Source organism: Delphinapterus leucas, chromosome 1 (assembly GCF_059928025.1).
Source record: "Delphinapterus leucas isolate spDelLeu-1000000601 "Yukka" chromosome 1, BTC_Dleu_Yukka2, whole genome shotgun sequence".
Lineage (NCBI taxonomy): Eukaryota > Metazoa > Chordata > Mammalia > Artiodactyla > Monodontidae > Delphinapterus > Delphinapterus leucas.
In genome coordinates, this window is record NC_143129.1 from 52,738,942 (window position 1) to 52,763,585 (window position 24,644).

Here is a 24,644-nt window from a genome sequence, read left to right on the forward strand (position 1 = left end):
TGCTGCAATCCCTAAACCTACCACACTGCCCGACCCCTGTTAGGTCTGCAGTCAACGTTTGTGGGATGAAAGAATGAAAGAATAAGTAAAGAACAATGAGAGTTACTACGGGGTGAAGTCATTATTTTGCTCACTCATATTCCTTGGAATTGTTTAAATGTACGATTTTAAAAAACAGTAAACCCATAGCGAATTTTCAAAACTCTGTTTTATCTTTTTTCAGGCAGTGTGGAACTCTTCTACTCTCCACAGAAAAATTTCAAATTGATGTTGCACACCCCTTCCTATGCTGACAGGAAAGGCAAAGAATAATTATCCACATGTTAACAATGAAGACCGTTTCCTTTCCTCTCTTCAATAGGCCTACAGGAGTTAACCATCTTTATTAACCCTTCCATAACATATACTCTTATGAAACCCTTTCTCCTTAATAGAATGGACCTGTTATTGCTGAAGCTGATTGTAAAGAAGGAGATGATGAGGGGGTAAAGGAAGAACTGAAGGCTCAGGAGAGACAGGACAGCATTTGAACCCTGGCTGTGCTACCCAGTGACTCTGGTCAAGTTACTTCATTTCTCTGCGTCCTGGTTTCCTCACCCTTGAATTGAGGATGATAAAACCTACCCCACAGGGCTCTTGGGCAATACCACATAACAACATGCCAAGGACAATGACATCTGATAAATTTTCAATAAATGCTAATTTTTTTCTGCCTCTGCAAAAAATTTAAGTCTCCACTCCTCTAATTTTTTTCGTGCCCAGATGAAGTAAAATGGAAAACCACAGCCAAGACCCCTACTTACCCTTCTCCTCTTCTCAAAGTTTATCAGCCCACCCTGAAAGAAATTTTTTTAAATGAATTACAAACCAAGCTACTTTGAAACTCAGCCTTATTTGTTCTAGGTTTTTGTTAAAATAGCTCAAAGGGATAATAAAGTCACAATTATTCATGACACTGTAATTATGGCTACAATGGAGGAAAAGAAACATCATTCACTTAAAAGAAAAACATTCTTTTAATTATAATAGGACAGGATTGGCAGACGGCCTTCTCTTAAGATGTCTGAAACCAACTAAAACAGTAATGATAAAGGATTTACAACACAGAATCCAAATACATTTGCAGAGACAGTAAAGACAAAAGTTTGAGTGAATATTCTGTTACACTTTTTTTTCTTTACCAAAAGCAACAAAAACAGATGGTCATTGACTCATACTGGAAACCACATTGTCAATGTTTTATCAAAAGAAGTTTATCAAACTTCTACACAACATCATCACCGAACACCAAAGTTAAGTTTCAATTCTCCATCGTCCCAGCTCCTATTCTCAGTAGGCTGAATTTAACTTCTAAATCATTGGTCACTCCCCTCAAATTCCCCAACACTGATGAGTGTTTCCTGAGATAAGCTGAGGCAGAGGATGTGAAGAGACACGGAGCATCTCTCTCTGAGGGAGCATGTCCACAACATTTACAACCACCTTGGAGGTGGGAATTTGCAAGATAACTGCTACTCCTTCTAATTATGATAGAGTAAAAGCAGACTGACTGACTGCATGTGATAACCAGGAAGGTGAGATAAACTTAAATATACAGGAAATCCTTAAATTTCATTTCAAATATCCAATCTCTTCTCCATGTAATATTCTACTGTATTACTGTTACTAACAAGTAGCTTGTTTCACTTCTTTCCCCATTCTGAGAGAGAAAGAGAAGGTAATAATCTGAAACAATAAAGCGATACTTAAAAATCCACGAGCTTGACTGACTCCTTACCCCAGCAGGTAGAATGTGAGGGTACACTATCCCCCCAGCTCCACCTGCCAAAGTCCCACCCAGCACCTCGGTCTTTGCTCAAACCCACTCCTTCCTAAGGATCTGCCATGACCTCCCCTCACAAGGAATTGATCGTGGCCTGTCCTCTTCTCTCTTTGCATTTCTGTTTGAATTCTTACTATTTCTGTCCATCACTGCCTGCTTTGATATATCCCTTCCACTGGATTGTGAGCCACTGCTGGTGTCACTCATCTTCGTATTCCTCAGAGCATCTAGCGCAATGCCACGTTCATAAAAAGCCCTCAATAGGTACAAACAAAGGTGTATTTCTCTCTTGGGTAACCAGCGAGAAGGCTGCCGATCCACCTGCACCATCAGCCTGGAACTCACCTCAACGTAGTCCTGAAGGGCAGTGTCAAGCATGGTCAGGTCAGTCAGGAAGGTGCCCAGGTAGGGCACAGTTCCCTGCATCACACCCTGAAGAACAAGCACAGTAAAACCATCTTCGCTGTTATTGAAAGTTCAGGGTTTCAATAATCTCCACACTGGACCAAATGGACTTGTGGCCCGCTACAGTCAGCAACGTGCCCATTTGCAGATGGAAGCAGCAGTCTTCGAATGGCTAGGTGATCCTCGACAGCATTTGGAGAATAATTAAGGACCATTCAAGGCCTAATCTAAGGCCACTAGTGCTAACCTACATGAATGAGATTTTAAAAAAATCCCTACACAAATAGGTCAGGAACTCTGTCACCAAGGTAACTTTCAAAGTCATGAAAACCAAGCCTCAAAGCCAGGAGATGGTTCACATGTGTTCACAGTGGGGTTTACACATTGCTTAGGCTCAGGTCAGAGGGACCTCTGTTCTCTTTCACAGCATGTGGACACTCCCGGTGGTTCAGAATGGCCCTGGGAGGGATGGTCTCACCATTGGTAGAGGATTGGGCTGCTGCCCACTGGAGAAGTGTGACCGCAGGAGGACGGGGTGTCACTAGTAAAGTGGCTTGGTGACTCGGTTCTGAAGAATACAGGAGGGAAAGGGAAAAATAGTCCCTTTAAAGTAGAAAACCTGCCAAACTCTACCTTAACCAAGTGATGACAGCTAATATCACCAGTGACATCAGATGTCATGCTGATGTCATTCACTCCTTGATACGATGAGAAGACACTTCACATCTGTGATATTCTTCCCCAAAACCGTGACCTCAGTCTAATCACTAGAAAAACAACAGACACCCCCTGGTTGTGGGACATTCTAAGGATACTAGAACAGTCTTCCTGAAGACTGTCAGGTAATGCCAAACAAGGAAAGACTCAGAAACTGTCACACAGCAGAGGGTACTAGGGTGGCAACTAAATGCAGTGGGGTGCCCTGGGTTGGATCCTGGAACAGAACGAGGATGCTCATGGAAAACTGGTGAAATCCAAGTCAAGTCTGAGTTTCAGTTAACAGCAGTATGCCCATGTCGGTTTCTTAGTATTGACAGATATGCCACGGTTACAGAAAATGTCAATGGGTGGGGAGGTGGGGAGGTGGGGAGGTGGGGAGGTGGGGAGGTGGGGAGGTGGGGAGGTGGGGAGGTGGGGAGGTGGGGAGGTGGAAGGGGGATGGGGGAGGGATTCACAGAAACTCTATGTATTATCTGGAACACTTCTCTAAATTCTAAAATTAAAAGTTGATTTAAAAAGAAATATCCCCGGGCTTCCCTGGTGACGCAGTGGTTGAGAGTCCGCCTGCTGATGCAGGGGACACGGGTTCGTGCCCCGGTCCGGGAGGATCCCACATGCTGTGGAGCGGCTGGGCCCATGAGCCATGGCCGCTGAGCCTGCGCGTCCGGAGCCTCTGCTTCGCAACGGGAGAGGCCACAACATTGAGAGGCCCGTGTACCGCAAAAAAAAAAAAAAAGAAAAAAGAACTTTCCTTCAGAAATAAAGGTAGAAGCACTTCCACTTCAGGTATATACATACTATATTAATTTCACCAAATTTCCTTTGAAATCATCCCTATTCTCCATAAGGCCACAGAGGCACTAACCATTCTGAAGAGAAAATAAAAAGGGGCTTCCATGGACACCTTATCCTACAGTCCATTAAGGCACTTATGGAAATTCTGGCCAGAAGACAAAGTCTCCACCAGGGCAGGACAAGGCTGCCTGATGTGTGTGCAGCTGGCTGCTTCCTCAGCCAGAGCTGCTTCTTGAGGTTCACTCCAGGCAGGGCTTTGTCCTTCAGGAGCTCTATGTCAGCTGCAGTATGTCCTTCCCTATCATGTGTACAAGGTCTCATCCTGAACTGAAATAATCTCTCTTTTTTTAACGGCTATTTTTAACTTGTCTTTGAACCACCAAAAAAGTCTGAAGTGCTGTGAATGCTTTACAGGCTTTATGTTACAGAAGACTCCCATCACTCAAAACCAGCATTTCTGATTTATGCCCAGCTTTCCAAAGAAGGAGAAAATCTTCTCAAAGCAGGGATGAGAGTATTTTGAGTTTGTCCGTCTCCGTTCTCCTCTCTCTGGTTTTCCCCTTCTATGCTAAAAGTTAGGAGCGTGTTAAAAATAAAGCCAATGATGTCAAGGACTACCTTTCAGTCTTGAAGAGGGAGGTATCATGTTCCTTTGAGTACTGAAAAACTAGAAAGATTTGGCTAGTACTTGGGGTTAGTGACGAGAGCCAGAAAATGACTAGAGGATTTGGAACAAATGAAAAGATCTCCGAGTACAAGGACCAAGTCCTCCTGGGAGCTGACACTCTCTCTCCCCAGCACCCAGGTACTGGGCCACCGTGTGTTCCAAGCTGGCTACAGTAGGCATTCCCGTCGGGGAACTGAAGCCCAGGGGTCTCAAGGCCAAGGTCGTGGTAGCTCCTAAGTGCAGGAGTGGATAAAGAAGACAGCAAAAGGGACAGAAATCTACCTGCCGCAGATATTCCCTCACTTCCAGAAAATAAAAATGTTCCAGAAAACAATGTGATTTGTGACTTTCAGTGTTTATTTCCTGCTGGGTCCAGTGGGAGTGAAAATAGCTTCAGACCTCCCAGGGCTGCTGAGAACAGATGGGGTAAAGAATGGAGAAGTTCTTTGAGGGCAGGGGCACCCTGCACACTAAAGGGTCCAGGGCCATGCAGGAGCCCAGCCCCCGACATAGGGCCGCTCTCTGGTGGGCCCTCAGGGAGACCCAGGGCCTTACATACCATGTCCTTCTGGAGCTGAAGCCGCCTCTGAGTGCGCTTCTGGTTTTCCTTCACACTGCTGTCCAGGTTTGCAAATTTTGAGGTTCCTTCCTAAGAAACAGAAGTACACACAGAGGAAAGTGATACAGGGGCAAGTGAAGGGGCACCTAGTTTCTGGGGCGGAACCTCTGCACGACTATCTGGACGCCATGCAAAGTGAAGAGGCCTCCAGCAGGCTCTGGACTATTATGCAAACACTTGGCTGGCTAGTGGTTGAGCCATCTATTCTTGAGGGTGCCTGGTGGCCATGGCTTATCCCGTTTCCCCCCCTATTTTGTAAGAAGAGCCCCTGATTTGGTTATAAAATCAATCATTAATACAAGGCAGGCAATTCCTGGAACTGGAGACAATTTTTACACATCCCAAATTTCACTTGAAGTAATCACACATCCTGGAAATGAAGATCTCTTCCTCTGTAAATTTTATGATTTCTTGATCTTGGCCTGAAAGGCCTGTGCCAGCATTGTGTGAAAGAAAAGGGACTATTTCTGTGGTATTTCTTAGCTAAATGAAACTTTTTATACCGGAAGTTTTCTGAGGAAGTCCAGCACTGATCTATGAAAGCCAGACCTTCATACATTTTTCTCCCCTTTTTCTCCCCCAGTCCATCCTCCCAACTTGCCTCTCAGGTTTGGAACTCCTACAAATCAATCTTTCCTCCTGGCGCCTGAGAACAGATGGCTACCCTTTCTCTCCTCCCATCTGTTGCGACAACAAACTCTTCTACATAATGACTAATCTCCAGTTTTGCTGACTGAACATAAAGTATTTTTGGTTTTGTGGTTTGGGGGGTCTTGTTAAGTTCTCATTTTCCAGGAACTGCATGAATGGGAGGCAAATTTCACAATTCAGTAGTGCATAATTGCATTGTTTTTCCATTAGTCAGTTCTCCCTGGGTTTATTATATGACCACAGCATGTGACTTTTCACTACTGTACGACTACGAGGGAATCTTTTCCAGTGACTTAGCCTTTCCAATGACAGTGCGACATCAGTATCTTGTATCATTCACCAGCCTTTACCCAGGTCCAGGTACATCACTGGGGACAGAACCCATAGTGACTCATTACCTATTTTCAGTCTCCCTATTACAAATGATAATAAGAAGAGGTATCGTTTAATGATTCCCTGCTTACAGTTTTTCCTGGGGATGAATGAAAGTGTCCTGAAATGTGCCACTTCCTGTGCTGGCTGGTTGAGTCCTCCCAAACTATTGATAATTTTTCTGTTGAATTTTATTTTTTTATACAGCAGGTTCTTATTAGTTACCTATTTTATACATATTAGTGTATACATGTCAATCCCAATCTCCCAATTCGTCACACCACCACCACACCCCCACCACCAGCTTTCCCCCCTTGGTGTCCATACATTTGTTCTCTAAGTCTGTGTCTCTATTTCTGCTTTGTAAATAAGATCATCGATACCATTTTTCTAGATTCCACATATATGCATTAATATACAATATTAGTTTTTCTCTTTCTGACCTACTTCACTCTGTATGACAGTCTCTAGGTCCACCCACATCTCTACAAATGACCCAACTTCGTTCCTTTTTATGGCTGAGTAATATTCCATTGCATATACGTGCCACATCTTCTTTATCCATTCATCTGTTGATTTTTAGGTTGGTTCCATGTCCTGGCTATTGTAAATAGTGCTGTGATGAACACTGGGGTGCATGTGTCTTTTTGAATTATGGTTTTCTCTGGGTATATGCCCAGTAGTGGGATTGCTGGGTCATACAGTAATGCTACTTTTAGTTTTTTAAGGAACCTCCATACTGTTCTCCATAGTGGCTGTATCCATTTACATTCCCACCAACAGTGCAGGAGGGTTCCCTTTTCTCCACACCCTCTCCAGCATTTGTTCTTTGCAGATTTTCTGATGATGCCCATTCTAACCGGTGTGAGGTGACACCTCATTGTAGTTCTGATTTGCATTTCTCTAATAATTAGTGATGTTGAGCAGCTTTTCATGTGCCTCTTGGCCATCTGTATGTCTTCTTTGGAGAAATGTCTATTTAGGTCTTCTGCCCATTTTTTGATTGGGTTGTTTGTTTCTTTAATATTGAGCTGCATGAGCTGTTTATATATTTTGGAGATTAATCCTTTGTCCATTTATTCATTTGCAAATTCTGAGGGTTGTCTTTTTGTCTTGTTTACAGTTTCCTTTGCTGTGCAAAAGCTTTTAAGTTTCATTAGGTCCCATTTGTTTAGTTTTGTTTTTATTTCCATTACTGTAGGAGGTGAGTCAGAAAAGACCTTGCTGTTGATTTACATCAAAGAGTGTCCTGCCTATGTTTTCCTCTAAGAGTTTTATAGTGTCTGGTCTTACATTTAGGTCTCTAATCCATTTTGAGTTTATTTTTGTGTATGCTGTTGGGGAGTGTTCTAATTTCATTCTTTTACATGTAGCTACCCAGTTATCCCAGCACCACTTATTGAAGAGATTGTCTTTTCTCCATTGAATATCCTTGCCTCCTTTGTCACAGATTAGTTGACCACAGGTGCATGGGTTTATCTCTGAGATTTCTATCCTGTTCCATTGATCTATATTTCTGTTTCTGTGCCAGTACCATATTGTCTTGATTACTGTAGCTTTGTAGTATAGTCTGAAGTCAGGGAGTCTGATTCCTCCAGCTCCATTTTTTTCCCTCAAGATTGCTTTGCCATTTGGGGTCTTTTGTGTCTCCATACAAATTTTGAGATTTTTTTTGTTCTAGTTCTGTAAAAAATGCCATTGGTAATTTGATAGAGATTACACTGAATCTGTAGATTGCTTTGGGTAGTATAGTCATTTTCACAATACTGATTCTTCCAATCCAAGAACATGGTATATCTCTCCATCTGTTTATGTCATCTTTGATTTATTTCATCAGTGTCTTATAGTCTTCTGAGCACCTTAGGTAGGTTTATTCCTAGGTATTTTATTCCTTTTGTTGCAATGGTGAATGGGATTGTTCCCTTAATTTCTCTTTCTGATTTTTTGTTGTTAGTGTATAGGAATATGAGAGATTTCTGTGCATTAATTTTGTATCCTGCAACTTTACCAAATTCATTGATTCGCTCTAGTAGTTTTCTGGTGGCATCTTTAGGATTTTCTATGTATAATATCATGTCATCTGCAAACAGTGAGAGTTTTACTCCTTCTTTTCCCATTTGTATTTCTTTTTCTTCTCTGATTGCCATGGCTAGGACTTCCAAAACTATGTTGAATAATAGTGGTGAGAGTGGACATCCTTGTCTTGTTCCTGATCTTAGAGGAAATGCTTTCAGTTCTTCACCACTGAGAATGATGTTTGCTGTGGATTTGTCGTATATGGCCTTTATTATGTTGAGGTACGTTCCCTCTATGCCCACTTTTCTGGAGAGTTCTTATCATAAATGGGTGTTGAATTTTGTCAAAAGCTTTTCCTGCAACTATTGAGATGATCATATGGTTTTTATTCTTCAGCTTGTTAGTATGGTGTATCACATTGATTGATTTGCATATAGTGAAGAATCCTTGCATCCCTGGGATAAATCCCACTTGATCATAGTATATGATCCTTTTAATGTGTTGTTGGATTCTGTTTGCTAGTATTTTGTTGAGGGCTTTTGCATCTATATTTGTCAGTGATATTGGTCTCTAATTTTCTTTTTTCGTAGTATCTTTGTCTGGTTTTGGTATCAGGATGATGGTGGCCTCGTAGAATGAGTTTGGGAGTGTTCCTTCCTCTGCAATTTTTTGGAAGAGCTTGAGAAGGATGGGTGTTAGCTCTTCTCTAAATGTTTGATAGAATTCACCTGTGAAGCCATCTGGTCCTGGGCTTTTGTTTGTTGGGAGATTTTTATACTTCTTTTTTTTTTTTTGCGGTACACGGGCCTCTCACTGTTGTGGCCTCTCCCGTTATGGAGCACAGGCTCCTGACACGCTGGCTCAGCGGCCATGGCTCACAGGCCTAGCCACTCCGTGGCATGTGGGATCTTCCTGGACTGGGCCACGAACCTGTGTGCCCTGCATTGGCGGGCGGACTCTTAACCACTGCGCCACCAGGGAAGCCCTGTTGGGAGATTTTTAATCACAGTTTCGATTTCATTACCTGTGATTGGTCTGTTCATATTTTCTGTTTCTTCCTGGTTCAGTATTGGAAGGTTATATCTTTCTAAGAATTTGTCCATTTCTTCCAGGTTGTCCATTTTATTGACACAGAGTTGCTTGCAGTAGTATCTTAGGATGCTTTGTATTTCTGTGGTATCCATTGTAACTTCTCCTTTTTCATTTATAATTTTATTGATTTGAGTCCTCTCCCTCTTTTTCTTGATGAGTCTGGCTAATGGTTTATCAATTTTGTTTATCTTCTCAAAGAACCAGCTTTTAGTTTTATTGATCTTTGCCATTGTGTTCTTTATTTCTATTTCAGTTATTTCTGCTCCGATCTTTATGATTTCTTTCCTTCTACTAACTTTGTGTTTTGTTTGTTCTTCTTTCTCTAGGTCCTTCAGGTGTAAGGTTAGATTGTTTATTTGAGATTTTTCTTGTTTCTTGAGGTAGGATTGTATTGCTATAAATTTCCCTCTTAGAACTGTTTTTGCTGCATCCCACAGGTTTTGGATCATCACGTATTCATTGTCATTTGTCTCTAGGTATTTTCTAATTTCCTCTTTGACTTCTTCAGTGATCTCTTGATTATTTCGTAATGTATTGTTTAGCCTCCAGGTGTTTGTGTTTTTTACGTTCTTTTCCCTGTAATTTATTTCTAATCTCATAGCGCTGTGGTTGGAAAAAGATGCTTGATATGATTTCAATTTTCTTAAATTTACTGAATCTTGATTTGTGACCCAAGATGTGATCTATCCTGGAGAATGTTCTGTGTGCACTTGAGAAGAAGGTGTAGTATGCTGTTTTTGGATGGAATGTCCTATAAATATCAATTAAGTCTATCTGACCTATTGTGTCATTAAAATCTTGTTTTTCCTTATTAATTTTCTGTGTGGATGATCTGTCCATTGGTGTGAGGTGTTCAAGTCCCCCACTATTATTGTGTTACTATTGTTTTTTCCTTTTATAGCTGTTAGCATTTGCCTTATGTATTGAGGTGCTCCTATGTTGGGTGCATATATATTTATAATTGTTATATCTTCTTCTTGGATTGATCCCTTGATCATTATGTAGTGTCCTTCCTTGTCTCTTGTAATATTCTTTATTTTAAAGTCTATCTTATCTGATATGAGTATTGCTACTCCAGCTTTCTTTTGATTTCCATTTGCATGGGATATCTTTTTCCATCCCCTCACTTTCAGTCTGTATGTGTCCCTACGTCTGAAGTGGGTCTCTTATAGACAGCATATACACGGGTCTTGTTTTTGTATCCATTCAGCCAGTCTATGTCTTTTTGTTGGAGCATTTAATCCATTTATATTTAAGGTAGTTATCGATATGTGTTTTCCTGTTGCCATTTTCTTAATTGTTTTGGGTTTGTTATTGTAGGTCTTTTCCTTGTCTTGTGTTTCCTGCCTAGAGAAGTTCCTTTAGCATTTGTTGTAAAGCTGGTTTGGTGGTGCTGAATTCTCTTAGCTTTTGCTTGTCTATAAAGGTTTTAATTTCTCCATCGAATCTGAATGAGATCCTTGCCTGGTAGAGTAATCTTGGTTGTAGTTTCTTCTCTTTCATCACTTTAAATATATTATGCCATTCCCTTCTGGCTTGTAGAGTTTCTGCTGAGAAATCAGCTGTTAACCTTATGGGAGTTCCCTTGTATGTTATTTGTTGTTTTTCCCTTGTTGCTTTTAATAATTTTTCTTTGTGTTTAATTTTTGTCAATTTGATTACTATGTGTCTTGGCATGATTCTCCTTGGGTTTATCCTGCCTGAGACTCTCTGTGCTTCCTGGACTTGGATGGCTATTTCCTTTCCCATGTTAAGGAATTTTCAACTATAATCTCTTCAAATATTTTCTCGGGTCCTCTCTCTCTCTTCTCCTTCTGGGACCCCTATAACGCGAATGTTGGTGTGTTTAATGTCGTCCCAGAGGTCTCTTAGGCCATCTTCATTTCTTTTCATTCTTTTTTCTTTATTCTGTTCCGCAGCAGTGAATTCCACCATTCTGTCTTCCAGGTCACTTATCCGTTCTTCTGCCTCAGTTATTCTGCTATTGATTCCTTCTAGTGTGTTTTTAATTTCAGTTATTGCATTGTTCATCTCTGTTTGTTTGTTCTTTAATTCTTCTAGGTGTTTGCTCTTTAATTCTTCTAGGTCTTTGTTAAACATTTCTTGCATCTTCTCAATCTTTGCCTCCATTCTTTTTCCAAGGTCCTGGATCATCTTCACTGTCATTATTCTGAATTCTTTTTCTGGAAGCTTGCCTATCTCCACTTCATTTAGTTGTTTTTCTGGGGTTTTATCTTGTTCCTTCATCTGGTACATAGTTCTCTGCCTTTTCATTTTGTCTATCTCTCTGAGAAAGTAGTTTTTGTTCCATAGGCTGCAGGACTGTAGTTCTTCTTGCTTCTGCTGCCTGCCTTCTGGTGGATGAGGCTATCTAAGAGGAAACTCTTGAGAATTTTCTTGGAGTGAGAAATCAATTCTTTCTGACTTGAATGCAATGTCCACCTCTTTCCAGGGAGTAGGTTATTCTGGTTCCCTTTCAGTTTCTCAATCACTGACAGACATTTAATGTATGGACATTATTGCAGGTATACCTAAAATTATTAAGAAGGATTTCTGAAAAGTTAAGAGGCTCCTGAGAATCACAGAAGTAGGATCCTAAAAAAGCACTTAGGAAAACCTCCTCATTGGGAGGACAAAGATCTGGGATGAGGAGCTGGAAGGTTTGCTGATTTCATGACTTCACGAGAGCTAGATTCCACTCCTGGATAGATAACTAAAAGAAGACTGACTAGTAGTGCCAGCTCTTCCAGGTGAGGTGTCAACTGAAATCCCCTATGTGCCACATCCAACCATGTTTTGGATGTGGAAGTGTTTTCCTTCCTTGGCCGTAAATCCTTTGCCCTGCAAGGTCTCACAACACCAATCCCTTGACACTTCTTGAGACTCTTCACAGGATTTGTGATTGCATCGCTCTGGGTCCCTCCTCTGGCCTCCTTTTCCTGCCTGTGTTCACTCTCTCTTAATGACTCTTCTTTCTGACAAAGTCATCTTGTTTTTCACTCTACTCAGGTATTTGGAAATACTATCCAGTCCCGTGACCTCAATCATCACCCATGTTTGGATGAACTCCAAATCTTGCCCTCCATTAACCTTCCACTCTCCTCTTGTCTCCTCTCCTCTCTGTCCTTCTTTCTCTCCCTCTACTGCAAACTTCTCACCTGAGTCTCGCTTTCTCTCTATCTCCATCTGTGGCAAAGGACAGCTGCCCTCATCCATCCTGTTCCTGGGCCTCAGAGGGGCCTCTTCTACTTGGGTGCTACACAGACATTTGGATCCCTCTCCATACATGTTGATTAAATGACAGCTCAGCAGTTAATGGTAATTATGTGAATAGGCCTTCCCAGCCCTACAGTCTTCTACCCCAGCTCTGACTTCAATGTGCTTGGAGCTTCACTAAACAGACATCTCCACCAGAGCCTGGGCCTTTCTAGCATTTGTTTCTAGCAATGTAACCCAGAAGAGTTCTCACCAAGAATCCCAAGAAACAAGAAGATTTGGTGAGATTCTGCCTTCCTGTTGGTTTGAAATGTGCAGACTCCATAGATAACCTGCTTGGAATGATCCAAGTTTCGGAAATCATAAGACAGTAACAGGTTTAAGATAGTCTCCGAGTAAAATAAAAACATTTGTCTCCAACAATTAAAAGGAAAACCACAGATTTTTGCTAATTTTGATGTTGCCTCAGCCGTAGTATTATAGAGGTAGCACCTTACATCTGTTCAGAAGCAGAAGAGAAGATAGGTCATTCACAACTAGGATTACCCAACCACAAATCAGTTTAAGTCCAGGAGTGGCATATTAAAAACAGAGACCAGCCATGGTTCTTCTGAAAACCCAGGTACCTTCATTTCGTTACAACTGTGCTGAGAATTCATATCCAGAATTATATACTTAGTATGAAGAATAATAAACAAAGATGACTGGAAAGGGACCCACAGAGACGTATGACCTGCCCAAAACATTCCACTATCGTTAACGATAATGCGCAGACCACATGAATTCATAGCCAAGTTTTTCATCTTTGGAATTCCAGCCACGTATAAGAAATTTCACCTAGAGCACCGAGGTAAACTTCTACATTTCAGAAAGTTTTATGGGACCTTTAATGTCTAGATATAGCTCTGCTTCTAAGGTTTCAGCCAGAAGACGGCCACCAGGCAATGAGCTGCACAGTATTCAATTTATCTGCTTTGGAAGGATGACTCAGAGCTATTGGGATTTGAATGTGTGGCTCCAATTAGTCCAGCTTTGTATTACTGACAGGGAGACCACTAAGCCATCTCCTTCCAGCCAGATGAGTTTCCATTTAAAGTCTGCAAATCCAAGGGGATGTGAAGCAGGGAGTAACACGACATCAGCAAGCCAAGCATTGTTTAGCGTGCAGTTCATCAGGTGAGCCTAATCCAAAGTCAGACAGCAGACACCCTGCCTTGCTCACATCATCTACGCCAGGAAGGGCTAAGAGTGGGCACGTTGTTAAAGTCCTGTGAATTAGGAGGTCCATCAATGGATGTCAGTTTCTGAACACTTGCTACATGCCCAATGTGTTAGGCATTAGAGACATAACAGTGAAAAAGGCCCTGCCTGCAAGAGGCTTACAGGCCAGCAGGGAGACAGGTGAAATGCACAAGCGATTCTAATGGAGCATATGATAAGTGTTGGGACAGAGGAATGACGGGCTTCTGGAGGACATGGGAAGGGGCCTAATCAGACCTGAGGGTGTCAAGGAAGGATTCAAGCAGAAATTTAGTCCTCACTGAGACATGAAGGAAGAGAAGCAGGACTTAGGAGGAGAATAGTCGAGAAGACCGTAACAGATGCTCTTACAGGAACGACTAACCTAACAGTTATCAACTGATACCTTTTCTAAGTAACCCCATCCCCACTTGACTCTCATTCCTACTCCAAGTGTCTACTGTAAGCTTACATGTATCACTTATACTTTCTTCATTTTCATTTGTTATGCATACTTTGGTTTCACATGTAGATAGCTTGCGAAATACTAAAAAAAAATGGACATTTGCACATGGCTTTCAAATATTTCCTTAGTCAATCTTCCAAACAATTCCATGAGATCAGTAGACTAAACAGTACTATTATCATCTCCAATTCACAGAAAAGGAGACCAAGGACAAGGGTCCTCTGTTCTCACAGCCCAGTTCAGGGCTTCCTCCTACAGTAGCACATATCATAGTTTTTTTGTTTTTATTTTTGGTTTGGGGTTTTTTTTTCATAATTGCCCACTTCGCCTCCCCCATGAGACTGCAGTCTCCTTAAGATTGGAGGCTGCCTTCAGAACGGCTGTACCTCCCTCACCCAGCACACAGTGAATGCCCAATCAGGATTAACTGAATTACCAACTTATTTTCCTTCTCCATGAAGTTTCACATGACATACCCTGCCTCCTACTCCCAAGTGGTCAGAAGAAACAGTTTTATGCCTAAGTGATGAAAGCACTGGCTTTACAGTCTCACCAGGCTGGACTCACATTCTAGCTCCACCACCTACCAGGTGTGGGACTTCGGGTTTGTTCCTTACCTCTCTGAGGCTTGCCTAGCTGCAAAATAAGGAGGATAAAATCTACTTTATAGAGAGGCCGTGAAGATAATATCTGGTCTATGTTCCCCTCTGACGATTGCTCACAACCTATCTTTGTACCTTTCTTTGACTACTCGTTCTTGTTTAGTGTCTATATCCACCCACCAGCAGGTAAGTTCCTGAAAACAGGGTCTGTGTTCTTCTTCATACTCCCAGAGGCCGGTCAAATGCTTTACAAATATCAGATGTTTAACAAACATCTAGAGAAAGAAAATGAACCGAGCTGTAGCTTTACCTAGCCTGCCGTTCAGAAGCCAGCACTCATCTGGTGTTCGATAAATACTGCTGACGGACTGGCTGTGCAATTTAGTGCAAATAAAGGATGTAGAATTGCAGGCTTGGCCCCTGTCCTTCTAGAAGCTGTTTTGCTGAGAAGGATATTCCAGGCTCTCTCACCCACCTCACTGCCAGCACTCAGTGTTTCCAGGGCAGCTTGTTGAGGAGCTACAGGCAGCAATGCAAATTTCACAATCTGGTTGCGTCGCAGTGAAGCTGAGGAGCTGGACTTAGAATTTTCTCAGCCTCAGGCTTCTTCGATTTGGCATAAAAACCAAAAGTCCTGCCTTCCAGTCCCTGTAGCCTCTCTCAAGGGACTGCAGGCATCCAAGGAGCCCTCAAGCTACCCTTCCGTTGAACGGATGCCAGAGCAGTCAGCACAATACAACCCAGCGCCCTCACCTTCATCAGTAGCTCCCGGCTGGTCAGGTGGTTATTATGGTCTGAGAAGATGTCCGAAAGTTCTTCAAACATTAGCATTCGGTCCCTACAAAGGAATGAAGAAAACATTAACAAATGAAGATTAGTAAAAGTCCCACACCTTGGGCCCAGGTGCCCTCAGTACCTCTGGCTACAGAGGGGAGGGCTACGTGAGCACAGACAAAGCCAATGACCTTTCTCATGCAGGGTGGCTTTTTTTTTTTTTTTTTTACAGGTAGACATGATCACCTGTGTGAAGAGAGGGATATTTTCTAAACATGCATGTTATAATCATAAAAAAAGATCGTTAAACTGGGGTATTAAGTTGTCTAATTGGGACATGTTCTCTTCGGCAAGTTAAAAAAAATTCTCTCTTAGCAACACACCCACAGCCCTACAGGACCTGAGAACTCTTCTTGGCCAGTCCCCTCGTTTGAGAGATGAAGATGCCAGGGTTGGGGATTTGTCTGAGCTTCCACTACTAACTGCTGAGAGCTGCAGTACAGAACCCAAATTTCCTGAACCTCTTAGAGTCAGAGTAGATGGTGGAACCAGAACGGGCTCTGGAGTCAGAGGGGATGGGTTCCAATCCCAACTCGGCCACTCACTCCCTAAGTGATCTTAGACAAGTTGCTCAACTTTCCTGAGCTTCAGTTTTCTTATCTGCACTATGGAAACAGTGACAGCCCCCTCGCAGGATGGCCGTGAAGGTCACCACGATCACACATGTGAAGCACCTACTCCTCCCTTGCCCCTCCCTGGTACACGACGTCTCCATGGGCCTCGCACTTTTCTCTACACCCCTCCAGGGTTACTGAGAGGATGATCTGAAGGCAAAGAATTAGCAGAGGCAATGTCATTCTATATGCAACACTTTCATCATTATGAGAAAGCCATTCCTAAGAGCTGATGTGTCTTACAACGAGTGTAGCATTACTCTTAGAATTAAGAAAATCATTAAAGCTATTTATATTTTGGAAAAACTCATTAAGAACTTAATTGCATGTGGGCCTAAATAAACAGAAAGAAATAGATGTCTTCTCTGTCCACTGAAAGTTATTAACATAAAGGGTTATCAGGAAAGTAATAACTGAATAAAAACTCTTAACCCTGTTCCTTGAATTTAGCAATAGAAACTATATAGAGCTGATATGCAAGTGGCTTCTCTCGGGAACTGTGATACTTCTCCAGCAGCCCTGCTAAAATATGAACCCACCAACCAATGAAGACACAAACCAGACACCCATGTTGTAAAGAATAGGGCTTTGAGGTTTGTTTTGTGGTGTTTCTTAAATACAAAAGCCAGCTGGTATTTGTAATGAGGTGGATAGACCTAGAGTCTGTCATACAGAGTGAAGTAAGTCAGAAAGAGAAAGACTAATACCGTATGCTAACACATATATATGGAATTTAAGAAAAAAAATGTCATGAAGAACCTAGGGGTAAGACAGGAATAAAGACACAGACCTACTAGAGAATGGACTTGAGGATATGGGGAGGTAGAAGGGTAAGCTGTGACAAAGCGAGAGGGAGGCATGGAAATATATACACTACCAAACGTAAGGTAGATAGCTAGTGGGGAAGCAGCTGCATAGCACAGGGAGATCAGCTCGGTGCTTTGTGACCGCCTGGAGGGATGGGATAGGGAGGGTGGGAGGGAGGGAGACGCAAGAGGGGAGAGATATGGGAACATATGTATATGTATAACTGATTCACTTTGTTATAAAGCAGAAACACACCATTGTAAAGCAATTATACTCCGATAAAGATGTAAAAAAAAAAAAAAAAAAAAAGCCAGCTGGAAGAATGGACCTTCTCATATGGTAACCAAGGAGATGAAGAAACAAGTCCACTAATTTTTTTACTTGTGTTTTAGCCTCAGATTTGCTATGGTAGAAATCTTTGCCTGGCTAAGTGACTTTCTATAGTGTTCTACTTATCAAGCACCAAGGAAAGACAGGATTACCTTTCAGTGCCACCAGAGAAGGGTGCAGTGGGGCAAGTCTTCATTTTAGCCCCTGACTGTCCCGTTGCTGCTGATACCACAGTTGAGGAGCAGGGATGAGAGGAAGGAGCGGGGCTGGGGTGCTGAGGATGGGGATGCTGTACGCATCTGATTTTCCCATCATATTTCGCCAGGGCCTAACATCTAAATGATTTTATGTGATCCTTATCTTTCCTAAGACTCCTGTGCAGAGGAAAATCAATTAACTAATCTCTCACACAGAGTCACATTCTTCATTCAAACTAATGAAGAGGAGAAAGAACCCAGGAAAAGAGTGGTCATCGAGAAAATTGCACTGGACTTTGAAAAGCCTATCTGCCACTTTTTCTCCTGAGAGATAACAGAACACGAGCTCTGGAGTCCAAGTGGGCTGAGGCGTCTGCAGATCTATAACACCAGGCAATAAGATCACCTGCTTCAAAACCCATCAAAGAATTATATAATAAATAACGTGACTTCCCCTAAGCAGCCTTTCCTCTGATAGAGAATGTGAGCTTATCAGTAGGTTGAACACTCTGGCACCCCTTTTTCAGCATAAATCTATGAAACTCTGGTTTACCAATCTGGATCTCTGTTGAGTTTGGGTAGTGTCAGTCCCTTCAGGCTTACGCAGCTCTGAGGGAGTTGATGAAATTGAGTACCTAGACCTTCCACTCTAAGGACAGAGCCCACCAAATGCACAAGGCAGGCCTGCCTGGGGAGCAAGCTGGCCTGGCTCCCGACTGGAACTGACAGTGCCTCACACGGCACAGACTGCACTGCACACAGTATAGACTGTACTGCATACAATATAGGTTATAAACAGTTCACGCATCCTTCCCTGTTATGGCCTGACTTCTTGATTAGTGCAAACCGAGAGAGACTTTGTTGAAAGTAGCTGACCTAGTTTGTAGTCACGACACATGCCCCAGCATCTAAATCTGTACTCATTTGGGGGACCAGAACTACCTCCTCACTCACTCTTCCCTCCTTTGCAAAAAGCCCTCTGGTCTAGAGTTCAGTGAAGCTCTGGACATGGGGGCGAGAGCGACAGTGAAACAATAAGGAAGGACACAATTGTTCATTGTTCCAAAGGTTACGGCAAGAAATGTGAAGAAAAACACAATACAGGATGTGGGCAGTTAATCATTTTTAGGCAGGTACCTAGGAAGGAATACTTAGAGGTTTTTAATATCATTAAGATAGCTCTTAATAGGCGGAAGCAGAAACAAACTAAGTGGATTCTTGTTGAATAGCAAGAACTAATGTCCTATCTGCACACACTATCCCTCACAGCTTGGAACAGCTTAGGGCTTTGGAATGTGGCTGAAAAATAACCAGAACTAATGGCAAATTGCTGTAACTTCATCACTCCACAACCTTATCCCTCAAAGCCCAGATAATATGCACATCCTTAAAATCATCCCCAAAGCCAATCATCTTGGCTTTGGCACCCTTTGAGAATGAGTTTGATTTCTGCAGCAGCCCTGCCTCAAAACTCATTCATGATGATGTGTAAAACACACCCTGCCTGGAACACACAGAGGCTTTCAAAGATGTTTCTCTAGTTATATAATATGAGCTTTGAAAATGAGGACCCACACCATTTATGCAGCAACGAATCAGCCCAGCCAAAGAAAGCAGAGCAGAATACTTGGGAACTTACTTTGGGACCGCGGCCCAAGTCTTTTTTAACCGATAGATGGAATTGGACTGCAGTGCCGAAACGATGGCCCTCAAGGAGGAGAAATTCTTCAGGATTCTACATTCCTGGAGGGAGAGGGATTAAAACATACAAGGCATTTAAATATCAATAAAACAGTGAGTTGGTGGTTTCCTGTTTTAGAGGTAGCACAGCTGCCATGAACTCTTACCACTAAACAGGCGGCTGTATAAATACTGAACATCAAAAAGTGGCTCCTTTGCTCCCACCCCAGTCACTGAAACACTTTACAGATTTTGGCCCTGAACGCTTGTTTTTCTCCCTTTAATATATTTTCTGTGTTGTTGTTACAGTTTTATAGTTTCCAGCTTTCCCAGTAAAAACACGAGTGGAGGTGAGTCTACAGAGCTTTGCTAGAGAAAGCAAACTTTCTTCTGAAGAAAGCATACATATGCCCTAAAAATACACATGAAAGATGACTGTATCCTTCAGACCCACAAAGTGAACGGGGCAGAAGCTGCTTCGAGGTCAGATGCTATCAAACATCTCATGACCAACCCTTGTCCAGAGAGGGGTATATAACTTGGCAATAAAAACTCACCACAAGTTGAACTTTGGCTTTTATGTTCTTAGCCAAGAGGGAATATTTTTATACACATCCATTCGGTTTCAAATGGGCTTGTGCCGCAATCATAAACATTCAGAAACACCTTGGTACTTACAATGGTTCCAAAATAACTTGGGCTTTTAAAATAAAATTCCCTTTGGCAGCATTTTCAAACAAAATAGAAAGAGAACAGGAAACATTCTGGATGTCATTTTCTGGGGAAGGAGAAAGACTGCCTGATCCTGAAACTTCAGCTACCATTCAGAGTCTGTAGCATCAGCAGGCAGTGACCCTGAAGTCAAAGTCCTGCTGAACGAATGGCAGGGGACAGCGAAACAGTCAGGGAGAGGGTCCCATTTGCGGCCAGAATGGGGAAGGTGGCAGCCTCGAGAGAGTGGACAGTGCCTTATGTCCAAGGAGATGCTCCGTGTGCAGGCGTATGGGGGAGTGTACTACATCCACTGTTGACTATCGAGTGCACTGTGTGAGCATGGGCTTGGCTTCGTGCAGAACATCTGGGGCAAGAGGTCCCAGGGTGGTTGGGCATAAATGCACGTCGCTTGAAAGATCACTTCATGAAGTCACGCGAGTCCTGACTGGGAAGGAAAAGTGGCATTCTCTGACTTGGCGCCCCCAAATCTGGCTACTTAACATTACTACGCCAAACAAACCCCACAACATTTTCTTAGAGTAAATGCCAAAGTTCTTTACAAAAGTCATGCCCACGCTTTTTAAACGCCTCAATGCTTTCCCTTTATTTAAAAAGAAAGAGAGAGAAAGCTAAGGAGAGAGAGAAAGCTCCCGCTCTGAATTACAGTCAGTCTGGAAACCAAGCCCATGACAGCATGGTTCAACGAAGGTTCAGAATCCGAAAGTTATGTTCTAAAAATCAGGAAACTTGCAATAAATAAAGGGACTCAGGCCCAGATATTTCATGCAAATTGTGATAAACATATGGAACACATTATTCAGAAAGCTAAGGGTTTAAAGGAGTACAAGGGGCATCTGGCCCCATTTCTAGAAAAGGAATGATCTTTGAGGAGAGGTGATACAAAACTAAAAATGTAGCAGTAAGGCCAGTCCAAGAAAATACAGTCATGTTAGGTCAGAAATATTTTCTGCATGTAAAATTATCATTTTTTCAAACATCCTCTCAATAGAAAATGACTGATTAATGCAGGAAAAGTAAAATAAATCTTGGCTGGAAACCACCTGTGAGTCTTGTTATTTTATTAAGTTACCTACACAATTTCAAGGGACACAGCATGCTCCACACTGGGAAACTGCATCACCAAGCGTTAAGGACCCTTGGCTTTTAAGCACGTGCTATGGGATTTGGAATATATCTCAAATTATACAACTTGTATTTCTTATTATCACATAAACACACGATTGATATTTATATGGGCCAAAGTCATTGTTTGAGTCACCCTGTCACATATACAGATGCTACACGCTTGCTACAGATTTTCTAAGCAGTTGAACAGATTAAAAGTAGATAGACTATTTTCTTTTGAGACATGTAGATGACTATAAATGATATGGCGTTTGTGGCCAAAAAATACTTTTTCTTATCAGTCTAAGAAGACAGAGTAATTCCATGCTCTATCAGAACTTCTTTTGTAGCTCTTACTTGTTGATAAATAACCTCAGTTCAGAATAGGAGAAGTCAAAGTTGCATAAGATATTTTTTTGTTTTTTTCCATATAGTATTTTTCCATGTACTAAAAAGTCTGTGGTATTAGACCACCTACAGACTCAAAATAAAGCAAATTCTCTGGCACAATTATGGCTTTGCTATTTAATCAAAGACCACAAAAGAGAATGTGAAAAAAAAAAAGAGCAAAAATGTGTAAGTTTAAGCCTTATGCCCACAGATAGGGGCTTAATGAGAAAAATATATAATGGGGTAGAAAACAAAATGTGTTTTGGTTAGGACTGACTCATATAGCCCAGAACAGAGTATATTTACATAATAATTATTTGTCAAAATTGTTGTTAACTACATAGCTCTTGCTGATGTAATTTCTTCTTCTGAGAAAAAAAAAATCTTCCCAAATCTTCAAATACCCAAAATCCTATCAATTATTCAAAGCTAAATTCAAATGTCATCCTACCCATGAAACCTTCCTGGATCACCCCAGTCAGAAGTGATTTCTCGCTCCTCCACTTTTGCAGCACTTATGTCATACGGCCCTACTCCTCTTCAGCCCAGGCTGAGATAATTCCAGTATATCTTAGCTTCCTCGTTTGACTATAGGCTCCTGTAGGATCAAATTAATTGTGTTTAGCTTATCTATGTCCGCAAAGGACATAAAATTGTAGCTCTGAAGCATTTAGGGGCTCATGAAATGTGTGGTGACTGACTGAATACTGTTCACCTTTCCTCACTCATGAAATAAGATGCTGATAAATGAAGGTCAAGGTCATAGGGCATGGAAGGAGTTGATCCGATAGACTGGACTGACACCCAGGAGAATGTAATTCAGGCCTAGGAATAGACTCTGCCCCTCCAACTTCAGATATAAAGCCCTCAGGAAAGCCCTTGATTAATGTGAAATCTGTATATTTCAGTCTTTTAGAAAAGAGGTTCGAGATCCTAAGAAGGTATTGGCTCTTCAAGTCTGCAGAAAATAGAATGCTCCCAGGTACTGGAAGGGTGCGAGATAATCCTTCTGCATTGTCAGAGCAGTCCATTTGACACTGAGGCCACCGTTGATATTTACTGAACACGGCGCAGAACCAACACTCAGGCTGTGAAAAAGCAGACATTCCACTGCACCCGGAAGGGGCCCACAAGCAGAAAGAAGTGAGCAAGGGACGAATTTTTTTAAAGAGGAAAAATAAATAAACTCCCACGTTAAGAAAGGCAACTTTTCTCTTACTTTGGAAGGACAACAAAAACTATACTAAAATAGTATAAAACTCTACTAAAAACTACACTAAAAATAAATGGTTCTGAAAAACCTAGGGGCAGGACAGGAATAAAGACACAGACGTAGAGAATGGACTTGAGGACACAGGGAGGGGGAAGGGTAAGCTGGGACTAAAGGAGAGAGTGGCATGGACATATATACACTACCAAATGTAAAATAGATAGCTAGTGGGAAGCAGCCTCATAGCACAGGGAGATCAACTCTAGCACAGGGAGATCAGCTTGGTGCTTTGTGACCACCTAGAGGGGTGGGGTAGGGAGGGTGGGAGGGAGATGCAAGAGGGAGGGGATATGGGGACATATGTATACGTATAGCTGATCCACTTTGTTATAAAGCAGAAACTAACAAACCATTGTAAAGCAATTATATTCCAATAAAGATGTTAAAAAAAAACAAAACCCATGGGCCCTCACATATGGTCTTTTGACTGCTTTTCAACCAAATGGAAACATCAGAGTGATGGCAGCATACTCTCCCATATCTACTAAACCCAAAGAATATTTTTAAAAAGACAATTACATGAGCAATGTTAATCCACTTCTCGATGATTTTGGCTCTCTGCTGAGTTTTGAGTTCTTTGCCCCCCAGAATGGTGCTGACAACGCATTTGGTGAGGGTATTAAACTGAGAGATGGTAGCACGGATCGTAGGAGCCAAGTGTTTGTTTTCCTTCTTGTCCCTTCGAGACCAAATGCAGCCCAGGCAGTGGTGAGGCACTACTTTCTTGAATAGTTGCTAGAATAAAAGAGGAATTGACTTTAAGGACAACACACACATTTCATATGGCAAAGCATGTCATCTGTAAGTTGGTACTTTGTGAATGGACAAATAACCCTTTCCTACTTGATTTGCCTCATGGTGTTCATTTCAATAGAAAAAAGTAAATAATTAATACATTAATTGATCAGAAAAGCCCACGTGTTCCTTCTAAAGCTGCTCAACTGAACAAATGGAACACGATGACCAAAAGAAAATTTAAATGTCCAAAAACATTTTGACTTTTCTGTCTTGGAAGGAAAGCCAGGTAAAAATCTGTACTACTAATCTAAAAGAAGTGGTTAAGATTATTTTGACCTCAAAATCATATCCACGGTACGTCCTGGACACTCATGATCATGAACTGTGTATAATGCATATGAATGACCACCTGAAAAGTGATTCACAGAAGTACAGTACTTGTGACACTCATCAAGGTCACTATTCTATTTCCCATTATTTAAAATGAAGAAACTAAGAAACATACAAAAGGAAAAACTATTCAACATCACACAGTAAAAGGAAGAAAGAGGGATTTAAAGCCTGGTTTCCAGGTCTTTGCCTAAAAGTCATAGCCAATGAAGTCTTCCATCTTTCTCTTCTGCTATCAGTGTGTGAAACAACAACAAATTTGTTGAACAAATCTGATTCTCATTTGTACAACAATTTCAATACAAGATGTGCAAGGGCTTGTGTAAAACAGAGAACACCAGGATTTACTTTATATAGACTATCTGATTTACTTCTGAGAATCTATTTGCATGTTAACTAGATGGAAACTCTATGCTGCTTCCTCTAAAGTGCTAAGTGTGGAAGAGCTAAAAACCATTGTGATCACTGATAACAGCCCTTTTTTCTTTAACCAGCTAGCACTGAGCTATGAAATGTGGCTGATGAAACCAAATATGTACAGCTAACAAAAATATCCAAACTTCAAAAGACCAGGAAGCACATGTGGAAATGAGCTGCCAGATATAGTCACATGTGGATTCAGTGAATTTATTTTATCCTAACTTATACTTTGACCCCTTTACAATCCTCCAAATAAACAGTTTGGATCTTGAAATATTCATGAGTCTAAAGGGAGAGAAATACCCATGGAACAGGATAGATTTTTGTTTCCCTAGAATTAGAATTCTTATTTCCCTCTGGGTATTGAGTGCCAAGTAAAAAGCACCTTCTCCCAGAATTGTAAGAAGAGCTTAGGCCTGAATTATTCAGATGATAGATTCAAATCACATCTTC

At 41.6% G+C, this 24,644-nt stretch overlaps 1 protein-coding gene across 4 annotated transcripts in view; it reads right to left on the reverse strand.

The window, feature by feature from the left end:
- Nucleotides 1-24,644, reverse strand: part of RGL1 (ral guanine nucleotide dissociation stimulator like 1) — a 281,489-nt gene that overhangs the window by 24,894 nt on the left and 231,951 nt on the right. For all 4 annotated transcript variants that reach the window (XM_022593343.2, XM_022593340.2, XM_089910063.1 and 1 more), the window contains 6 exons: nt 23,163-23,378; nt 19,104-19,207; nt 15,436-15,520; nt 4,969-5,058; nt 2,168-2,254; nt 804-836 (listed from right to left, as the gene is read on the reverse strand). In XM_022593343.2, the coding sequence (XP_022449051.1) occupies nt 804-836; nt 2,168-2,254; nt 4,969-5,058; nt 15,436-15,520; nt 19,104-19,207; nt 23,163-23,378 (615 nt within the window). The remainder of the gene's footprint in view (nt 1-803; nt 837-2,167; nt 2,255-4,968; nt 5,059-15,435; nt 15,521-19,103; nt 19,208-23,162; nt 23,379-24,644) is intronic.